Source organism: Vidua macroura, chromosome 8 (assembly GCF_024509145.1).
Source record: "Vidua macroura isolate BioBank_ID:100142 chromosome 8, ASM2450914v1, whole genome shotgun sequence".
NCBI classification, from domain to species: Eukaryota; Metazoa; Chordata; class Aves; order Passeriformes; family Viduidae; genus Vidua; species Vidua macroura.
Genome location: NC_071578.1, coordinates 30,207,243 through 30,223,453, shown reverse-complemented (window position 1 = coordinate 30,223,453; position 16,211 = coordinate 30,207,243). Strand labels below are relative to the sequence as shown.

General features: G+C 39.9%; 1 protein-coding gene across 9 annotated transcripts in view; it reads left to right on the top strand.

The window, feature by feature from the left end:
* JMJD1C (jumonji domain containing 1C) overlaps window positions 1–16,211 on the top strand; it is a 161,468-nt gene that overhangs the window by 111,492 nt on the left and 33,765 nt on the right. For all 9 annotated transcript variants that reach the window (XM_053983500.1, XM_053983499.1, XM_053983504.1 and 6 more), the window contains 2 exons: window positions 10,642–10,747; window positions 15,478–15,602. In XM_053983500.1, coding sequence (XP_053839475.1) covers window positions 10,642–10,747; window positions 15,478–15,602 — 231 coding nt within the window. The remainder of the gene's footprint in view (window positions 1–10,641; window positions 10,748–15,477; window positions 15,603–16,211) is intronic.

Here is a 16,211-nt window from a genome sequence, read left to right as displayed (position 1 = left end):
ATTAAAAGACTGGATTCAGAATAGAATAGATAGAACAAAACCTGCTTCTTGTTTGAAGGTGAATATTAAATCCTTTTACTGAAGTATTTTGGTACTTCTGAAAGGCCATGCTTGGGATTGCTGAGTTTAAAAATCCATCCAGTGTTTCTGGGTAAAAATTTCCTGTGTTTGATCACAAGTGATTACATTTTCACCTGTAAAAATCCATGGAAAATATCACTCAGTAGTAAGTGAAGGAAGCCTTATTCTTGGTTCTGTGTCCTTAAAATTTCCATTTCATCTGTTAAAAAAGTTTCAAGTATTTTTCTAATGTGGTGGTCCTGACCAACCCTGCTTCTGTAATCCAGACTCAAAGTGAGCTCCTAGAGAAGTCTGTTTCGCATTATAACCAGTTGCTGCTTTGCCCCTGTGCTCTTGGTTTCCCCAAATGCTCTTTGTTGGGATTGGGAATCCTCAGCGCTTTAGGGATTCCCGGAATGCAAGTAAACTCTACAGTGTTGCACGGGAGCTTGTACCCAGAGCAGGAAGAGAGTAGGCATTCCTGCATTTCAGGTAGGGGGAAACTTGAGTTTCATGAAAATATGTTCTTAGCCAAATTAAGCCTTATCTTGACATGATAACCACAATAGCTTATTTGGTGAAGTGCTCATGGGTTTGTTTGCTTTCCTTCCTCCCTTGGATACAATGTCCCTTTGTTCTGGCTGCCACTCTAGACCTTTTTCTTACAGAATGTATTTTTGAAATTGCACTCATGGAAGTAAAATTTTGTAGTCTGGAGTTACTGCTTCATGGGAACTGCTCCACAGCCTTCAGCAGAGGTTGAGAGCTATAGCAGTTCCAGGTCTGTGTACCTAATTCTTTTTCCAGGCCAGACATCTGGGGAGAAACTCAAGTAATTTTATACCAACTTGAATTTTTAAAATTAAAACCAAGTATGAATCTTGCTGTTTTCTTAGATGTTGGAATAACTTTACTAAGGACTTGTGGAAGGCATGATGTACAGAGCATTATTTATTTTTAACAGTATACTAGTAATTACAGTTATAAAGTATTTTTACTACTATAGTTTGTAAATACTGAAACCCCCCTTTAATCTAGCAAATACTTCCTGTCTTTTGAATGGAATTAAAGTTAACTATTCCCTTTCTTCCTCTGTAACCTCCTCTACTTGAGTGTATCTGCTAGTATTATTGAGGATAGTATTTTAATGTATTTGCTGAGCAAGTGAGTTTGAATCATAGTAATTTCTGTGCATCTCATTAATCATTACATTTTTTGTGATTTTAGTTGTGAATTTTAAGCATACAGTTTAGAAATTATATTTCAAGCATAGAGGCAGGGGGTTTACCCCATTTGAATGTTTTCTTCCCTTTTGTTGTCTTATCACCATGTCACACCATTTTGGTATATGAGAGATAAAATCAGGTTAAAGCAGGTTTCAGAATGCATAAGACTTGGTGGCTGAATTATGGTGCTTGACAGGCTTGAGCTTTTTTCTTCTTTTTTTTTCTTCCCCAAGTGATGTAGTTCAATTTTGAATTATGTCTTCAGTAGGAATTTTTTGGTTCTACATGCTGGGAGATTTGTCTATGAAAAAATATGGTGAAATAGAAGATCATTGTATCAATTTTAAACTCTAAATTACTTACCTAAGTTTACCCCAGGGAATTTATTGCAGCAATAACTGAAACATCCCTGTTTTCTGATTAGCAATTTAATCTTTCCTCTTTGCAAGACTGTTATTCATCAGTTCTATAAAAGGCATATCCACTGCTTTCTCCAGAGTTGCAGAGAGCTGTAGTGTTAATCCAGCTATGATATATGTCCCAGCTGGTCAGATCTGTTGTTTATAGGGAAAATTCCTAAAAAGGCTCCAGCAGGTCATAACAGAGCTCTCTACAGGAAAAAAAGACAGTGCTGACTTAAATCCTACTAGAAATTAACTTTGAAAAGTTCTGAAAATACAGTAGTTCTTTTAAAATGTGAGAAAAATTAGTTTTATTGTGATCTACTTTCATAATACCGTCATGTGGGCCAAGATGTATGTATTTGTATTCTAAGAACCACATTATCAATTAAATCCCTGAAAGCCACTTGAAAATAAAACAATGTAATTCAGTGGACTAAAATACACTGAGTTTCAAGAACATTTGGATGGTATCTGATGTATTTTCTGCCATAAAAAAAAAAAAATATTTTTACTGTTTGTAGGAATTTGTCCTCTGCCCATAATCCTCATGAGTTATAGAGAAAAGGAGCTGGAAAGTTGTACGTTTCCAGAGTTCCTATTTGGCAAATAGGATTGAGGATATCTGCAGAAGAGACTAGGTAGCTGTGTGATTACTGTTGGTAGTCTAAGCTGGTGGTAGTTCAAATTCCAGAGCAGGGAGTCATTCACAAGAGTGATACACTGATCACTCTAGGTATCTAGGAGGTGTCTCTAGGAGGTGGTGTTGATTCTAGGATCTGTCATCACACTGGCATGTATTGGACAGTTTTCTGCAGTTTTCTTCTGCAGAACTGAATTGAGAGGCCTTTGCTCTTCACTTCAGTAAGCTCTCAGTTACCAGTATTCTTGTCAAGGAATATGGTATTGCCGAGTAATGCAACTGCTAAGAGATTTGATGGAGGTGACTACTGTGAGCTAAGAGATGACCTGTCTGGTCAGTCATTTTCTGTGGTGGTGGTACATGGCCTTCCCACTGCAAGCTGCCACAGAAAACTTCTGCTGTCCCTCATGCAAGGAAGATGTGTCTGTTGTAAAGTGGTCAGTGTCTGAGCAGGCCTCTTGGCTTGATTTCTGGTTGCCCACTAGTCCTGACGACTAGTGACCAACAGAATGTACTTTTTTGCTTAAAGATGCCTTCATCCATATGGCTTGTCCTTCAGCTGATGTGATTTGGGTCTTGTTGAATACCTTCTGAAAGCTGTTCACAATTCCCAGGGTGTCTGCTTCCCAGTTTAAGTTTTAATATCAATGTACAAAAGAGATATCTTCAATCTACTTACTTAGCAGGTCTCCTTGTTAGCATCAACTTCACTCTGCTAATTGCTTGCTTCAGGGAAATGTCTGCACTTTGAGGTTTCTTTTCCCATAGTGGCAGTGAGTTGCTTAGTGACTCAAAGCTTTGTTCCAGTATCGCCACATGACTGAGTGCCTTAGGACCGGTACTCCCTCCCTGTTTCTCTTACAATTAGAAAAAACAAAATGCCAAATCAGTACAAGTTGCATATTGCTGAGATGGTGGTGATAAAAATGTGGAGCCTGCCGTGAGGAAGCGGAAGGAAATGTGATTCAGTGGAAAATGGAAGAAAAGCAAATGTGTCGCTGTGTCAGCAAAATGAGAGAGAAGGTGGACATGGAGTAGTGTAGTTCATTTGACCTTTATTTGTCTGTATGTGGAGAATGGAGCTAGTACAAATGGTCACCACGGTGTTCTAGGTGGAAGCTGAAAGATCCTCTGTTTTGTGGATAGGAGCCACTTCTTTTGGGAAGTCTCAGATGCTAAAAGATATCTGGCTTTGAGGGAAGAGTTTGCTTTTCTGCCCCAGATTGTCCTAGCTGCTCAGAGAGAGAGTAACATAATTTGTGAGCATAAAGGTCATCTATTTTTTTAATCTCTATTTTCAAGTGCAAGACTACTGTAGATGTCACTAGAGCAGTTTTTAGGCTGGTTATTGACAATATTTGTCCAGCCCAAGTTTGGTTTTGCTTATCCATTGGTTGTTGCTGACTTTCCTGCTGGATGTTATTCCTGTTCCATGTTCATGCTGTTCTGATTTCCCCTCTGCCTTCCCACACCAGTTTGTCATCTACAGATAGAAGAATAATAAACTGACTTCTAAAATGTAGATTTTACATTATGCCCATTTCACCTGAGGTATTGATAGTTTTATAGGAATGCAAATACCTTTGTTGATTTTTGTGTTACTAAGTTAAAATCATGGAGACTATTAGACTACAAGTCAGATTTTTTCCCCCTCCCTGTATATTTATGTTCCTAATGTTAGTATACCAGTTATGCTTCCAGAACTGAACAAATCAGTGTAATGATGCATCTTCAAGCCTGAAATCAGGACTTGGAGAAGTGTATGTAGCCTTGATCCCTTGATTCTCAAACCTGATAATTAAAATTTTAAAATCAGTTTCAGCTCCTGAGGTAAAATGAGGAAGGGAGTAGGAGTGTGTGGGGAGGAGTATTATGCAGAGGGAAGAGTGGGGAGCAGCAGAAAAATCGTTGATAGCTTTTCCTGAGAAATGTTAACTTTACTGACAGTTGGAAAATGACTAAATTTGTATTCTCATCTTTTTTCCGCCTTGTAATTTTAACTTCCTACTTAAAGAAACGTAGTCATTGCTGTTACACACTGAAAATAACCCCTAATCTTTAAATGTTTGTGGTCTGAACTATCTATAAACATTTGTCCTTGGAACAGTGCATTCAGAGCCCCTTGCTGGGTGGGGATTAGTTATCCCAGTTGTCTGTCCTGGCCCCTGCATGCAGGGCGAGCGTCACTGCCCATCCCTGCTTTCCCCATGTGGCCGTGCCTCTGTGCACGTGTAAGCAGGGCTGACCTCAGCTCGACTTTGTTTCTGGTTTAGGGGTCAGGGTTGTGCCTTCAAGCTTGACTTAACTGGTTCAGATGTAGCCCAGCAGCTGCCGGGTTTGAATGAGGTAAATTGTGACTGTGCGCTCAGAACAGCAGAAAATAGGTCAAGTGTGGGTTGGGTTTACATAGAAAGCGCTAGCGTCGCCTGGTAAGCCTAAGCCTCTTCTCTCAGCTCAGACAAAGCCGTTTAAGGTAAACTGGGAAGTTACAATCTCCCCAAAAAACTTTCTAGCCTTTCCAGCTTTCCAGCCTTGGTGTTTGTGGGTGGCGTTGCCCTTGATGAGGCACGTGGAGCGGGAGGGAGGTTGCCCTGGTCGGGTGGATGGGTTCCCAGAGCAGTCCCCTCTGGTCAGGCGTTGCTGGCCTGGCTGTGCAGCACAGCCCTGCGCTGCCTGGCTGACCTCCTGCCCACCAGCTGCAGTGGCGTGGCAGCTGGGGTAGCCTTTCACTTGTCAGAGAGAAATCAGGAATATTCTGGTTACCAGTGGTTTATACATGCTGTGTGTCTAGAAGGAAGCTGCAGGAGATCTGTATTTAGACTCATCTAAATTTGGTAATTTCCCTCCTAAGTTCTGGTGTGGTCTGTGTGGCAGCCACAGTGCCTGCCTGGTAATACCCTCAGGGGTGTTAGTTGCTGCCAGTTTTTCTGTGTTTTAGTTAGATTCTTATCTTTTGCCACTGGAAAAAAAGTCTGGTAGCAGGGCAGAGGCATACTACCAGTTCATAAGTGATGTTCTTGTTATGATATTTGGTATTCTACCTGTCTGCATTTTGTGTGTTTTTTCTCACTCTGATGTCAAGCAGGACAATGTTAAGATTGAAGGTTTGTTAACAATTACTGTCAGTGAAAGAGAATACAGATCAGTGATAGAATCACAAATGTCAGGTGACATAATCAGTGAAAGATGAAAGAAGAGGATTTTGTTGGTTATCAAGAAATGAAAATAAGGAGAGAGTTGTACAGGCCTGCTTTCAAATGAGGGCTAAAAATTGGCATGAATGTGTTTGAGGCTGGGTGCAGGTACAATATTTAATCTTTTTCTATGGGAGAAAATAATCAAAAATTGGCGTTAGAGGATTAGTATAAATTCTCAGCAGTTTTGGTTTTAAGAAGTGCTTTTTCCTGCTGCTGTTCTGCTCTCTAAAGACTTGTGGCAATCAGTAGGGAAGTGTTGGCTTGTTTTCACACCGCAGTTCTCATACCTAATTTCTATGGAGCTGAAGTTCAGTGCAGTTGTACAAATGACTTGCTGCAAAACGAAAAAAAAAAGGGTTGGGGGGTCTCATGTTATAGAAGCTAATATTCACTTATGAAACAAGAGCAAAACAGAAGGTTCAGGACACTTTGAGGTTTTCTTTTGCACTGCTTGAATTTAAATGTGGTCCCTCTACCATTAAAGTCTTGACAAAATGCTTATTTCAATGTGCAGTGCACACTTTGTAAACATTGTAAACAGGACTGTCAAGTTGGTTATGTACTAGTTTTCATCTAATTCGTGTCCTAAATTATCAGAAAACCTCTAAGCAGCCAGAGGAAGCTATAGTTAATTAAGCCACAGATGGTGAGGACTAATGTGGCGTTGACCTTTGCGAGGACTGTAAAATCTACTTAGTCTTTCTCTGGAAAACACTAGCTGAAATGAGTTCCTACTGATATTAGAAAGATGTCCTTGATGCATGAAGCCAAATGCAGAGACACCATGACCAAGGAAGGAGGTTTCCCAAATGAAGGTTTGCAGGTTCCTAACGTGTGATGCTTGTAGTCTTCAGGGCTCTGATTTAAGCCTTTTTAATGCCAAAAGCCACTGTTTTTCTAGGACTGGCTTACCTGGAATGCATACTGTCAGTTCTCCTCCTCTTCTTCACTGACAGTGGAGCGTTGACAGCTGACTGGAGTGTGTGCACTGTCCAATAAGCAGCATGCAGGCTGTGTGACTGGCGGTAGAAGCAGCTACTGGAAACCACTTTGTTCCTCTTTGCTCCAAGGTTTCATCTCTTGATGAACTCATTTCTGCCTCTCAAGTTTCTGAAGGATGACTTGGAAGAGTATTTTAAAATGCTGAGGAAATGTGCTGCTTCAGTAGTTCAGGTCTTGTGGAGGAGGTAGCTGTGGAAATATGTAGGCCTTCCTAGCACAGTCATACCTGGCTGCCCAAAATGCAAAAGGAACTTCCAGTCATTTGAGCCTTTCAGAGCACCTTATATGGTCTTTGGGCAGTGGGCAGGTTCAGCACATCTGGGGATATCTCTCAGTGTCTTAGACAATATTTTTTTGTTGATGGAGAGCAAGTAGGAGAATTCTCATTGGGATTTTGACTTGTTTTTCTGTGGGTACTGTCTTGAAATTCCTGTTTGATCTCAAAGGAATTTTGATGCATGGCAAGTGATCTAAGTACTTGTTCACGTGTGAGTCTAAATGATAAATTATTTTTAATTATTTTATTATGTCTGAATAAACTCTCTGAACAAAAATTTCTCCTTCCTCGTTAGACCATTGTTTATCTTAACCTGATGATGATGTGGTCTATGGTTTCAACCTACTTGTATTGTTTTGCACAAGGATAAAGAACAGATAGACTCAGAAAAGCACAGCATCTTTCTTGATACTTGGGGAAAATTTCATTCTCTATTCTTCTCAGGACTTCCTTGGAGTTGCCCAGCAGGTGAGAATGATCACCTAGAGAGACATGCAGCTGACCCATTTCTTTGCATATTAAGCCTAAAGTCCAGTCCACCAGAAGTGAATTCCTCTTTTGATCTAGAAAGAAGGAAGAATATCAGCAAAGATGTGAAAGACTTGTCATAGGTTGGCAAGCTTCTGATAGTCACATTGCCTCATGTGACTGTTTTCCAGAAGTGCAGGAGGGGTTATCTCAACCATATTTTTCTAGCCCATAGGTCCTTTGTCTTCTTCCCAGAGCTGCATATAGTAATTTGTGGATCAAGAGGCACTGCCACTTGAGGTACATAAAGAGCTTCCTCTAGTAGATTTGAAGAAGAATATAACAGTCCCCTTTATTTGATTTGCATCCTAATTTGCATAAGGATTTCAAACCAGTATTAACATCCTTCTTGAGGAGATATTCCAGGACTTGTGGAAAAACTAGTCTAGGAGAGGGTACCATTACTTCTGTTTGTAAAACTACTTTGAAATGAGGAAACGTTTGGAGGAAAAGCCTGCAGGGCATTTAAATCTTCTGGAGGTTAGTCTTTCAATCATGCTGCATCAACCAGTAAGAGGAAAACTGAGGGTTACAATTGCCAAAGTTCAAATATGTAGACAGTAATTGTTCCTTGAGCAATATAAACACAAGGTAAGGAAAAGAACTGGGAGCTGCAGAGTCATCTGCTTGTCTTCAGTGCTAAACTGGGGAAGAGTATGCAAGTTATCAGCCTTGCCTGTTGTCCTCTCCCTGCTTTTGCCAGACTTTGTGATGTGTGCTGAAACAGTGTGGTTAAGGCCACTGCTTTATAGATTAACACATTATGCAATTAGTTTCCTGGGTTTTAGATACTCAGATTTAAGACTACAGATGGGAAAAAGTAAGTCATGGCACACACATTTTTTCATAGATACATGTCCACTAAAAGAAGAGAATTTTTGAGATTACAGAAACTTGCTCTGTTAGGATCTTCCCCCCTACCCTGTGATTGATGTGTTGAATGTGTATTGTGTGTATCTTTAGAAATTCTGGGTTCTCTTTGATATCATCCACATAATCCCACTCACACCTGCATGCAGTTTGTGTAATGGGTCTTTGACCTAACTTGTGCCTTTTGTAGCCCATCTTTGAGCTTGTCTTTCTCCAAGGGTGAGGAGATAAATACAAAATGGACTTTGCAGTCTCCTTTTCTAAATGTTCACAGGGAGCACTCAGCCAAGGATGCTGATGTCATGCATGTGAATAGGATTTAGAGGTTCAAATGTACGATATGTAGGATGGACAGTATCTTCAGTGTCAAGTTCAAAGAACTTCCAAGACTGACTTCCAAGATGGAAGGAAGGATGTGAAAGCGAGAAAAAAAGCACCAGTGTGTGTTGCCTGCAGGAAACAAATCAAAAGTGACTTAAGACGACATAGAGACTCAAAAACTTTGTGTAACGAACTCATGAAAATAGTATAATGTTAAGAGTAACACGTTTGATTTTATGGTACTTAATCAGTGTGTATAATCTCAAAATGAAGATACACATTTTCTTAGATGTGACTGAAGAGATTGCTCACAATATACAAGATCTGCACATTGACTGCATTTGTAGGTCAGCCAAATTCAGTATTGCAGTCCTCAGTCTATTGCTTAGATCCAGTGCATGTGGATCTGAGTGGGGAAATTTTTGGTGCAAGTCTCTTGCAGCTGCTGTGAAAGAGAGTGCATGGGAAGAAGGACAGATGATTGATCATAACACAGCTCCAGTTCCAGGATCAGTTGTGTTCCCCTGGCAGATAATTCCCTCTTTCAGTCGTGGTGGTGGTGTTTCTGTATGTAGGATCATTGCACAAATGGATTTGCACATTTAGAATAGCTAATACTCTTTTTAAACTGCTTTGGGATAGGCTATCCTTGAATAAATTTTAGTTATGATCCTTTTGTACCTCTGGTAATGCTAGCAGCATACTTATCTGGTTGGTATTTTGAACCTTGTGGTAGATGTCTTGTTGATCTTCCTTCACTTCCACTTTGTTCCAATTTACATGTATTAAAATGATCATCACGACCGTTTCTTCGATCCAAAGCCGTATCCTTTGTAAAAGCATGAGGATAGAGAGAGTAATTTTGTCTAATAACCAAAGTGTTGATGCATTCTCCATAGTGGAGCACAGCAAATCTCCAAGTGTCAGGAAGTGAATTTTGAATTGGAAATAGATATCCTGTGATCAGTGGGTTAGCAGGAATAATCTCATCCAGATGAATAGAGAGAAATTGCTTGTGTCACTGGAGGGCCTGGCAGAGATGCAGGATTCACTGGGTGTTACTTGTATCTTTGTTTTCTGTGGCTGGAGCTCTTCATAATAAATTGGAAACATCAAGGAACTTGTTGGAGATCAAGGAAAGAAATTGCTTTATCTCAGCTGCAGTACTGATAAAACATTCTACATTTTGTATGTGGAGAATTGCACTCATTATTTTAGCTGTCTGGAGTTCTCTTAGTATAAATGAATGTTGCTGCTGCTCACAGATTTCCAAGGCCATCTTCGGCGTGAAGAGCCACCAGGCTTTTTTTCTCCTCCACAGCCTTAAAGACAGAAATAGCAAGTTTGCTCTGAAATAGAGAAATAGGTGTTCTAGGAGTCCAGAGATGAATGGTGATTCTTAAGCCATGCTTGCAAGGATATGAACCAGATTCTGTGCCTGATTTTTTTTTTTTTTTTTTTTTTTTTTCTGTTAGAAGGACCGAGCCACTGAATATATCTTAATTTCTCAGATGATATCCTACCAGATACTGGAAAATAATCTTTTCCAGGAGAACTGATTGTAATATAAATGAAAACACGTCTTATTTGAAACTACCTAATTAACAAAGGCCAACATATTTGAAAATCAGCAATGGTGTTTATCTCAGAATGCTTGTTTCTCCTAAAATACTGCTTATGTGTTACATTTGTAGGCTTGATATCTGTGTTTATGCTCAACATGTCCATATTATTACATTTTACAGATATGGAAAACAGAATTTTTTAAAAACAAAATTTAGTAATTATTTAAACAATTCTTTGTGCATACCTGTGAGCATCTAAGTCTTTAGAGGGCATTTTTAGCTTGTAGTAAGATAGTATGAAAGTGTGATCCTATTAATAGCTTACAAGTCTGGCCACATGTGGGATCTGACATACTGTGTTCCCATGAAATAACTTCTAGCACTATGTTATGCTTTTAAGTTTTTTCTAAGAATAGTACAGGGATTTTTAGGCAATCAGTAAAATTAGCATCTAACGACTTAATATTGTATTTTAAAACACATCTAGGAAAATAAACAAAAATGTTACAAGTAAACATAACATATGGTTCTTTTTTTAATCTCTACTTTAGGACGACGTAGACAGTCTAAACCCAGTTCTCAGGGATAACCCGCAGTTACATGAGGAGGTAAAAGCCTGGGTAAAGGAACAAAAGGTTCAGGAGATTTTTATGCAAGGTAATTATGTGGGAAATTGTGTTATTTATATTCTGTGTTAGCTAGCTTAAGGCCGTTACTTGTGTGGGACTCATCCCATAGCATTTGTGATATAATGGAAAATATATTTTTTAACTTGGAAGTCATTTTTTGGAAGTATTTGTTAATACAAGGAAACAAGACTGTAAGAAGCTGTTGGTGTTTGCTTCAGACTGTTCTTAACTTGTTTGATGTTTTAGTGATTACAGCAAAAGCTGAATATCATTAGTCTGAATGTAGATATTTTATAAAGTTTGTTGTGAAAATAAGTGTGTATGAATGGCCTCCACACACATTTTGGCATGTTTAAAACTGTTCTGTGCTCTGTTAGTGTTACTGTTACATGTGATAACTTCTCAGATACCTGTCTGTGCTTGTAGTTCTTCACAGTTCTGTCACAGATGAAGAATACTTTCAGATCCCCACCCCACGCTCTCACCCCCCGAATGAAAAGTTGCTTTCAAATCAGTAACAATTTGTAACTTAATTCTAATGCTGGGAGGTTGCAGAAAAAGCTGTGCACAGTAATATTTATGTTGTAGATGCAAGTTACAAGAAAACTAGTATGAATTTGAAGAAATTATTTTGGTGCCATCTTGCTGATAGTAGAAATACTGTATGCATTTGCAGCACATTCGTTAAGTTTGAGGAAGCTCTGCAGAGGAGTTCCTATTACTAGGAGGCAGAAACCAACCTCTGCGGGTCTGGGCTAAAATCCCCCGGAAAGAAGTTTCAGAACAAAAATGCTTAAGCAGTCATTTTGTAAATGAAAATTAGGAGGGAAGCTGTAAATAATCAGATATTTTAAGGATGGCTACGAGGTTTTCTTGCTGTCTAGTCTTTTTGATAAAACCCAGCTCAGAAGACAAAAGGAATATGGTAAGTATAATACTGAACTTAGAGTAAAAAACTTATGTCTTTCCTTCTGTGGAGTTTCTCATTTGACTAGACATGATTCTTATGGGCCACAGAAAAAGGATGCTGAAAAAAACAAACATGTGGAATTGTGTAGATAGTAAGTTGGCATGTTGGTGTTAGTCATTTTAGATTTTACTTTTGGTATCATCAGATGCAATATAAGTTAATAGTCTGTTGATGAAATTTGCAGACAAAACTGGATTGAGAGGTGATGCAAAATCCAATCAGGGTTATATAAAAAGGAAACTGAAATTGAGCTTGTTTATTGTATTTCATTAGAGTAACGACAGTAAGACTATTGTGAAAGTCTCTGTGTACATTGGTACAGAATCAATAATTGAGCAAAGCTCCAGAAGTATTGAAATAGTCATCTAAATGAGACTGCCAGCCAGCCCATCACCTACACAACTCCTTCCCATCATGCCAGGATCTGTATTTTTGTCTTCATAGATTTAGATTCTCAAACAGAGGTTACTGTGCTTAGAAGTGCACAAATGAACAGTAATGTAGATGATAAAATGAATCTCATGCCAATGTCCTTGAAGGCTAGCTGTCCTCATCTGAGGAGAGGCTTTAGATCCACTTGCTCCCCTGATGTGATGTAGGACCTGAGGAGACACATGCTTCCTCACTGGGGCCTTGGCCTCAGCCCCATGGAATGGTGGTCAGCCAGGGGAGACTGCTGTCACATTCTCCCTGCACATAATCTGCTCCTGCTCACGCAGACTTTACGTTGGCACAAACCCTCCAGTGGCTTACAGACAGCCCTCTGACTATGCTAGCTGCTGTAATCTGGTCACGTTCTCTTCCTTTTCTCCTCCTCTCTCTTCTCTGGTTTGCTTCACCTCCTCCATTACCATTTTCTTGTTCCCTGCAATTTAAGCTATGTTTTCGGCTCTGCCTTGTCTAGATGCATCTGTTAAGGTTATTACCACATTCTTGTACTTCATCCTCTATAATATTTTTAGTATCCAGCCTTTTCCTTGTTTTCTGTGATGCTGAAACCTTCATATCATAACTTAGTATTTTTTACTTTGACTTTTGCAGTTAAAACACAGTTTGTCTGAAGAAAGAGGAGGGTCGGATAGAAGCACTAAAATCCTGTTCCAAATATTTGGAAAGAAATGTGCCAATTTGTGGAGGGAGAATTTTACTCAAAACCAGTCCATTTATTTACAAGAATGAGACTAAAGAAAAAAATTGGCCCATTTAACTTCTCCTTTGGGTGGCAGTCACAGCAGCATGCTTTGCAGTAGAGATTGTAGCTTTGGCAGGAAAGTAGTTTGTTCCTTGTTTAATAAGAAATGAAACTCCTCCCAAACTTGGCCAAGTTGAAACCTTTTGGGACAAATAAAACCGGTTCAAGGAACATAGTGAAGTGTCTATGATTTTTAACAATTAAAATATTTGATTTCTTTCTTCCGATTAGTTTTTTTCATCATTACAATCTCAGGCTGCATGTATAATAATCCTCTTGAAACACTGAGTGTGCTTCAGCTCTGAACATATTTTCTCATAGTACTGCACAGGCTGTTTCAACAATGTGTAGCTGGCATGATTCAGCCAGGGACTGGAGACAAAGCCAGGCTTTTCCTGTAATGGCTGCTTGTGGCTGGGCTGGGCTGGAGCTGAGCTGGTCTGTGTTGTGTGATTGCAGTTCAATCTTTCTCCTTCTTCCTGTCATCCCATCAGCATGTAAGAAAAAACCTCAACCCACTGTTTTTAAGGGTAGATAAACTCTCTTTTAAAAGTAGATAGGGTAACAGTTGGAACAAAGCATGAACACAGATCAGAACAAGGAGTAAGAAGAAAGAAATTGGCACTGGGTCAATGTAGGGGAGTATGGGAGAAGCTGGAAGCTGTTGGAGAAGGAAGGAAAGCTTCTCAGCTTGTAAGCTGAGAAGACTGGGGGAAAGGACTTAGAAGCTAGTGGCCTGGAGTCACAGTAGTGCTGAAATGATACAAGAAGCTGGGGAGATGCTGGTTCTGCTTATGCAAGGACTGAAAATCATTGTGCAGTTAGCAGTAGGATGCAAGAGAGGAGGCGCTTGGATAGGAAGGTAGGAATGGCAAATTTGCACAGACACAAGCAGAATTTTACTGAGACTGTCTGAATAAGCCAGAGCTTTGGGACAGCCCTTAAAAGTTCAAGATGTAGAGAATGTGGATGGGTCAGGCAGTCAGAAGTGTAGGAGCTGAGCTGGAGGCGTTTTGCAGGGGCATATGGAGTAAGGGTTGGAGAGAAGCCATCAGGAAATGTGTCCCCATGGGAACCCTGTCTGGTCCAAGACCAGAAATGTGAGACATAAGCTTGTGGATTCTTCCTCCTTTTCTGCCTGTATGTACCTGTGATTGGCAGTGCCTGTGCTGGCACACTTCTGGCCCTTGTCTGTGCTGCTGGAAACGTACTCCAGCGTCAGTTAAGGTGGCTCAGGGGGTTCAGGAAGTCTCAGGGTTTCAGTTGTGCCATGAATGATGTGGATGGGGATAAGAAGGCTGCTGTGGTGTAGTGTTTCTCTTCCCAGCTGGTTTTAAAAATGATATAGTCACATGGAAAAAGTCTTTCAAGAGACCACTTGGAAATTAGTAAATAATTACCGCTTTTGCGCTTCTCTTGATCTGTCAAATGTTGACATTAAAAACAGTCATTGCAGTAGCACACTGTCACATGCAGAAAGTATAATAGACCCGGTTGTGTGATTCTGGATATTTTTTACTAGAGAAAGCTGTCACCTGTGAGGTCCCTGGCCTGTTTGCTGCAGATGTTTGAGCTTGCTTTATGTACTGGGCAGGGCTTGGAAAAACTGATCTTTAGGAAAGACAGGGAAATTCTGGCCTTGCCTGTGTGGTTCAGCAACTGAGCAGTCTTAAATCACTTAAGTTAGGCTGTTCGTAGGTTGTCACTGACTGGCTTTTTCTCCCTTCCTGTTTGCCTGACCTGGGAGCTGGGGTTTGATTGCAGAAGTAGCAAAACCCACGGAGCTGGAACTGAACTTGGTGGCAGTGTGGCTTGGTTATACAAAATGCCATATAATCACCAAGTGCTATGAAACTTAAGCGTTCCAGTGATCAAGTAAGACACTGAATATGAATAAAACTGTTCAGTCTAGATTTCTGGGTCTTGAAACAAACTGTAAATAGGTACTGTATCATACTAGCTCCTTATCCCCATGGGCTTTTGGAGGTGAATTAAACTGAGCTTTGCAAAATGCGTCAGGTTTCTTTGGATTTGGTATGTCTGAAAACAGGAGCTGAAGTGTTCACAGTTTGTGTGTGCTTGAATGTTCTGTGTGGCCATAGCAGTCACGGGATCATTCCACTGCCTTTCTGCTTGTTGTAATGGAGAACAAACTCTGTGGTCACTTATGGGAAAGACTTGGCAGATGCAGAGCCTAACCACCAAGATGTAAATCTTTTAGCCAGCAAAGCAGCTGGGCATGTGACTAGCCTGTTAGATGGCTTCTGTATAACCTGCTGCTGCCACCTTCTAGCCTTTCAGATTACTTTTCTGTGGTTGCTGTTCATAGGCAGGAATTTTCCCATCATGTGTCATCATGGTTGCAGAAAGATTTAGTTAGATAAGAAAATTGTATGTTGAAAAGGTTAGAATTAACCTTAAAGCATACTCATATGGATCATTTGCATTTCAAAATGTCTTCCTGAATCTGTGGTTAGCTGTCCATGCTATGTGCACTATATATTTGCTGTGAAGCTTAAAAAAAGTAGGAAAATCCATGTATGCCTTTTTTTTCCTGCATTCCTCAATGGCTTTTTTATTTCTTCCCCTTCCAAAGGTCCGTACTCCTTAAATGGTTATAGGGTGAGAGTGTACAGACAGGATTCTGCCACCCAGTGGTTCACTGGCATCATCACTCACCATGATCTCTTCACCCGCACTATGGTGGTTATGAATGACCAGGTGAGTTGATGGATGATACTCAAAAAAAAAGCTGCAAGTAAACTATGCCTTGGGAGGTTCTAATTTTTGTTGGTAGCACTGAGAATCACACCAAGTTGGTTCAATTCCAGCAGGTTGAGGGTATCACTGCACTGAAACTACAGCACAACTGCATTGGGCTATCAGTTAAACGCTCCTGAAGCTGAGTATTTGTGCAGTGATATGATTAATACCAGTCCTACAGTTTTTTCTGCTGTTGCTATTTGACTGTTGAAGTCTTTGAAGTAAAGCAATCCAATTTGAAGAACTGGTCTTCCCTGTCTTCTCTGTTGAGAATTTCTTTTCCCAAGAATGAAGTCTTTCAGCACTGCAGTAATGGTTACCTTTTCCAAGCAATTGAAATAGTCACTTTCTGCAATTTATTGAGTTAAGCATTTACTACAGCCCCAATTTATATTTGCTGTGGTGGGTTTTAGTTTTATTGCGGAATTTGATGTTACAAAAAGTGTTAATGCTGGTATTTTTAATGGCAGTAATGAATTTCAGGAGAGTAGGGTAATGACTCAACAGTAATAGAGTGAATGACCCATCTGCCTTGAAATGACTGACAAAACCATGTGTGACAATAAA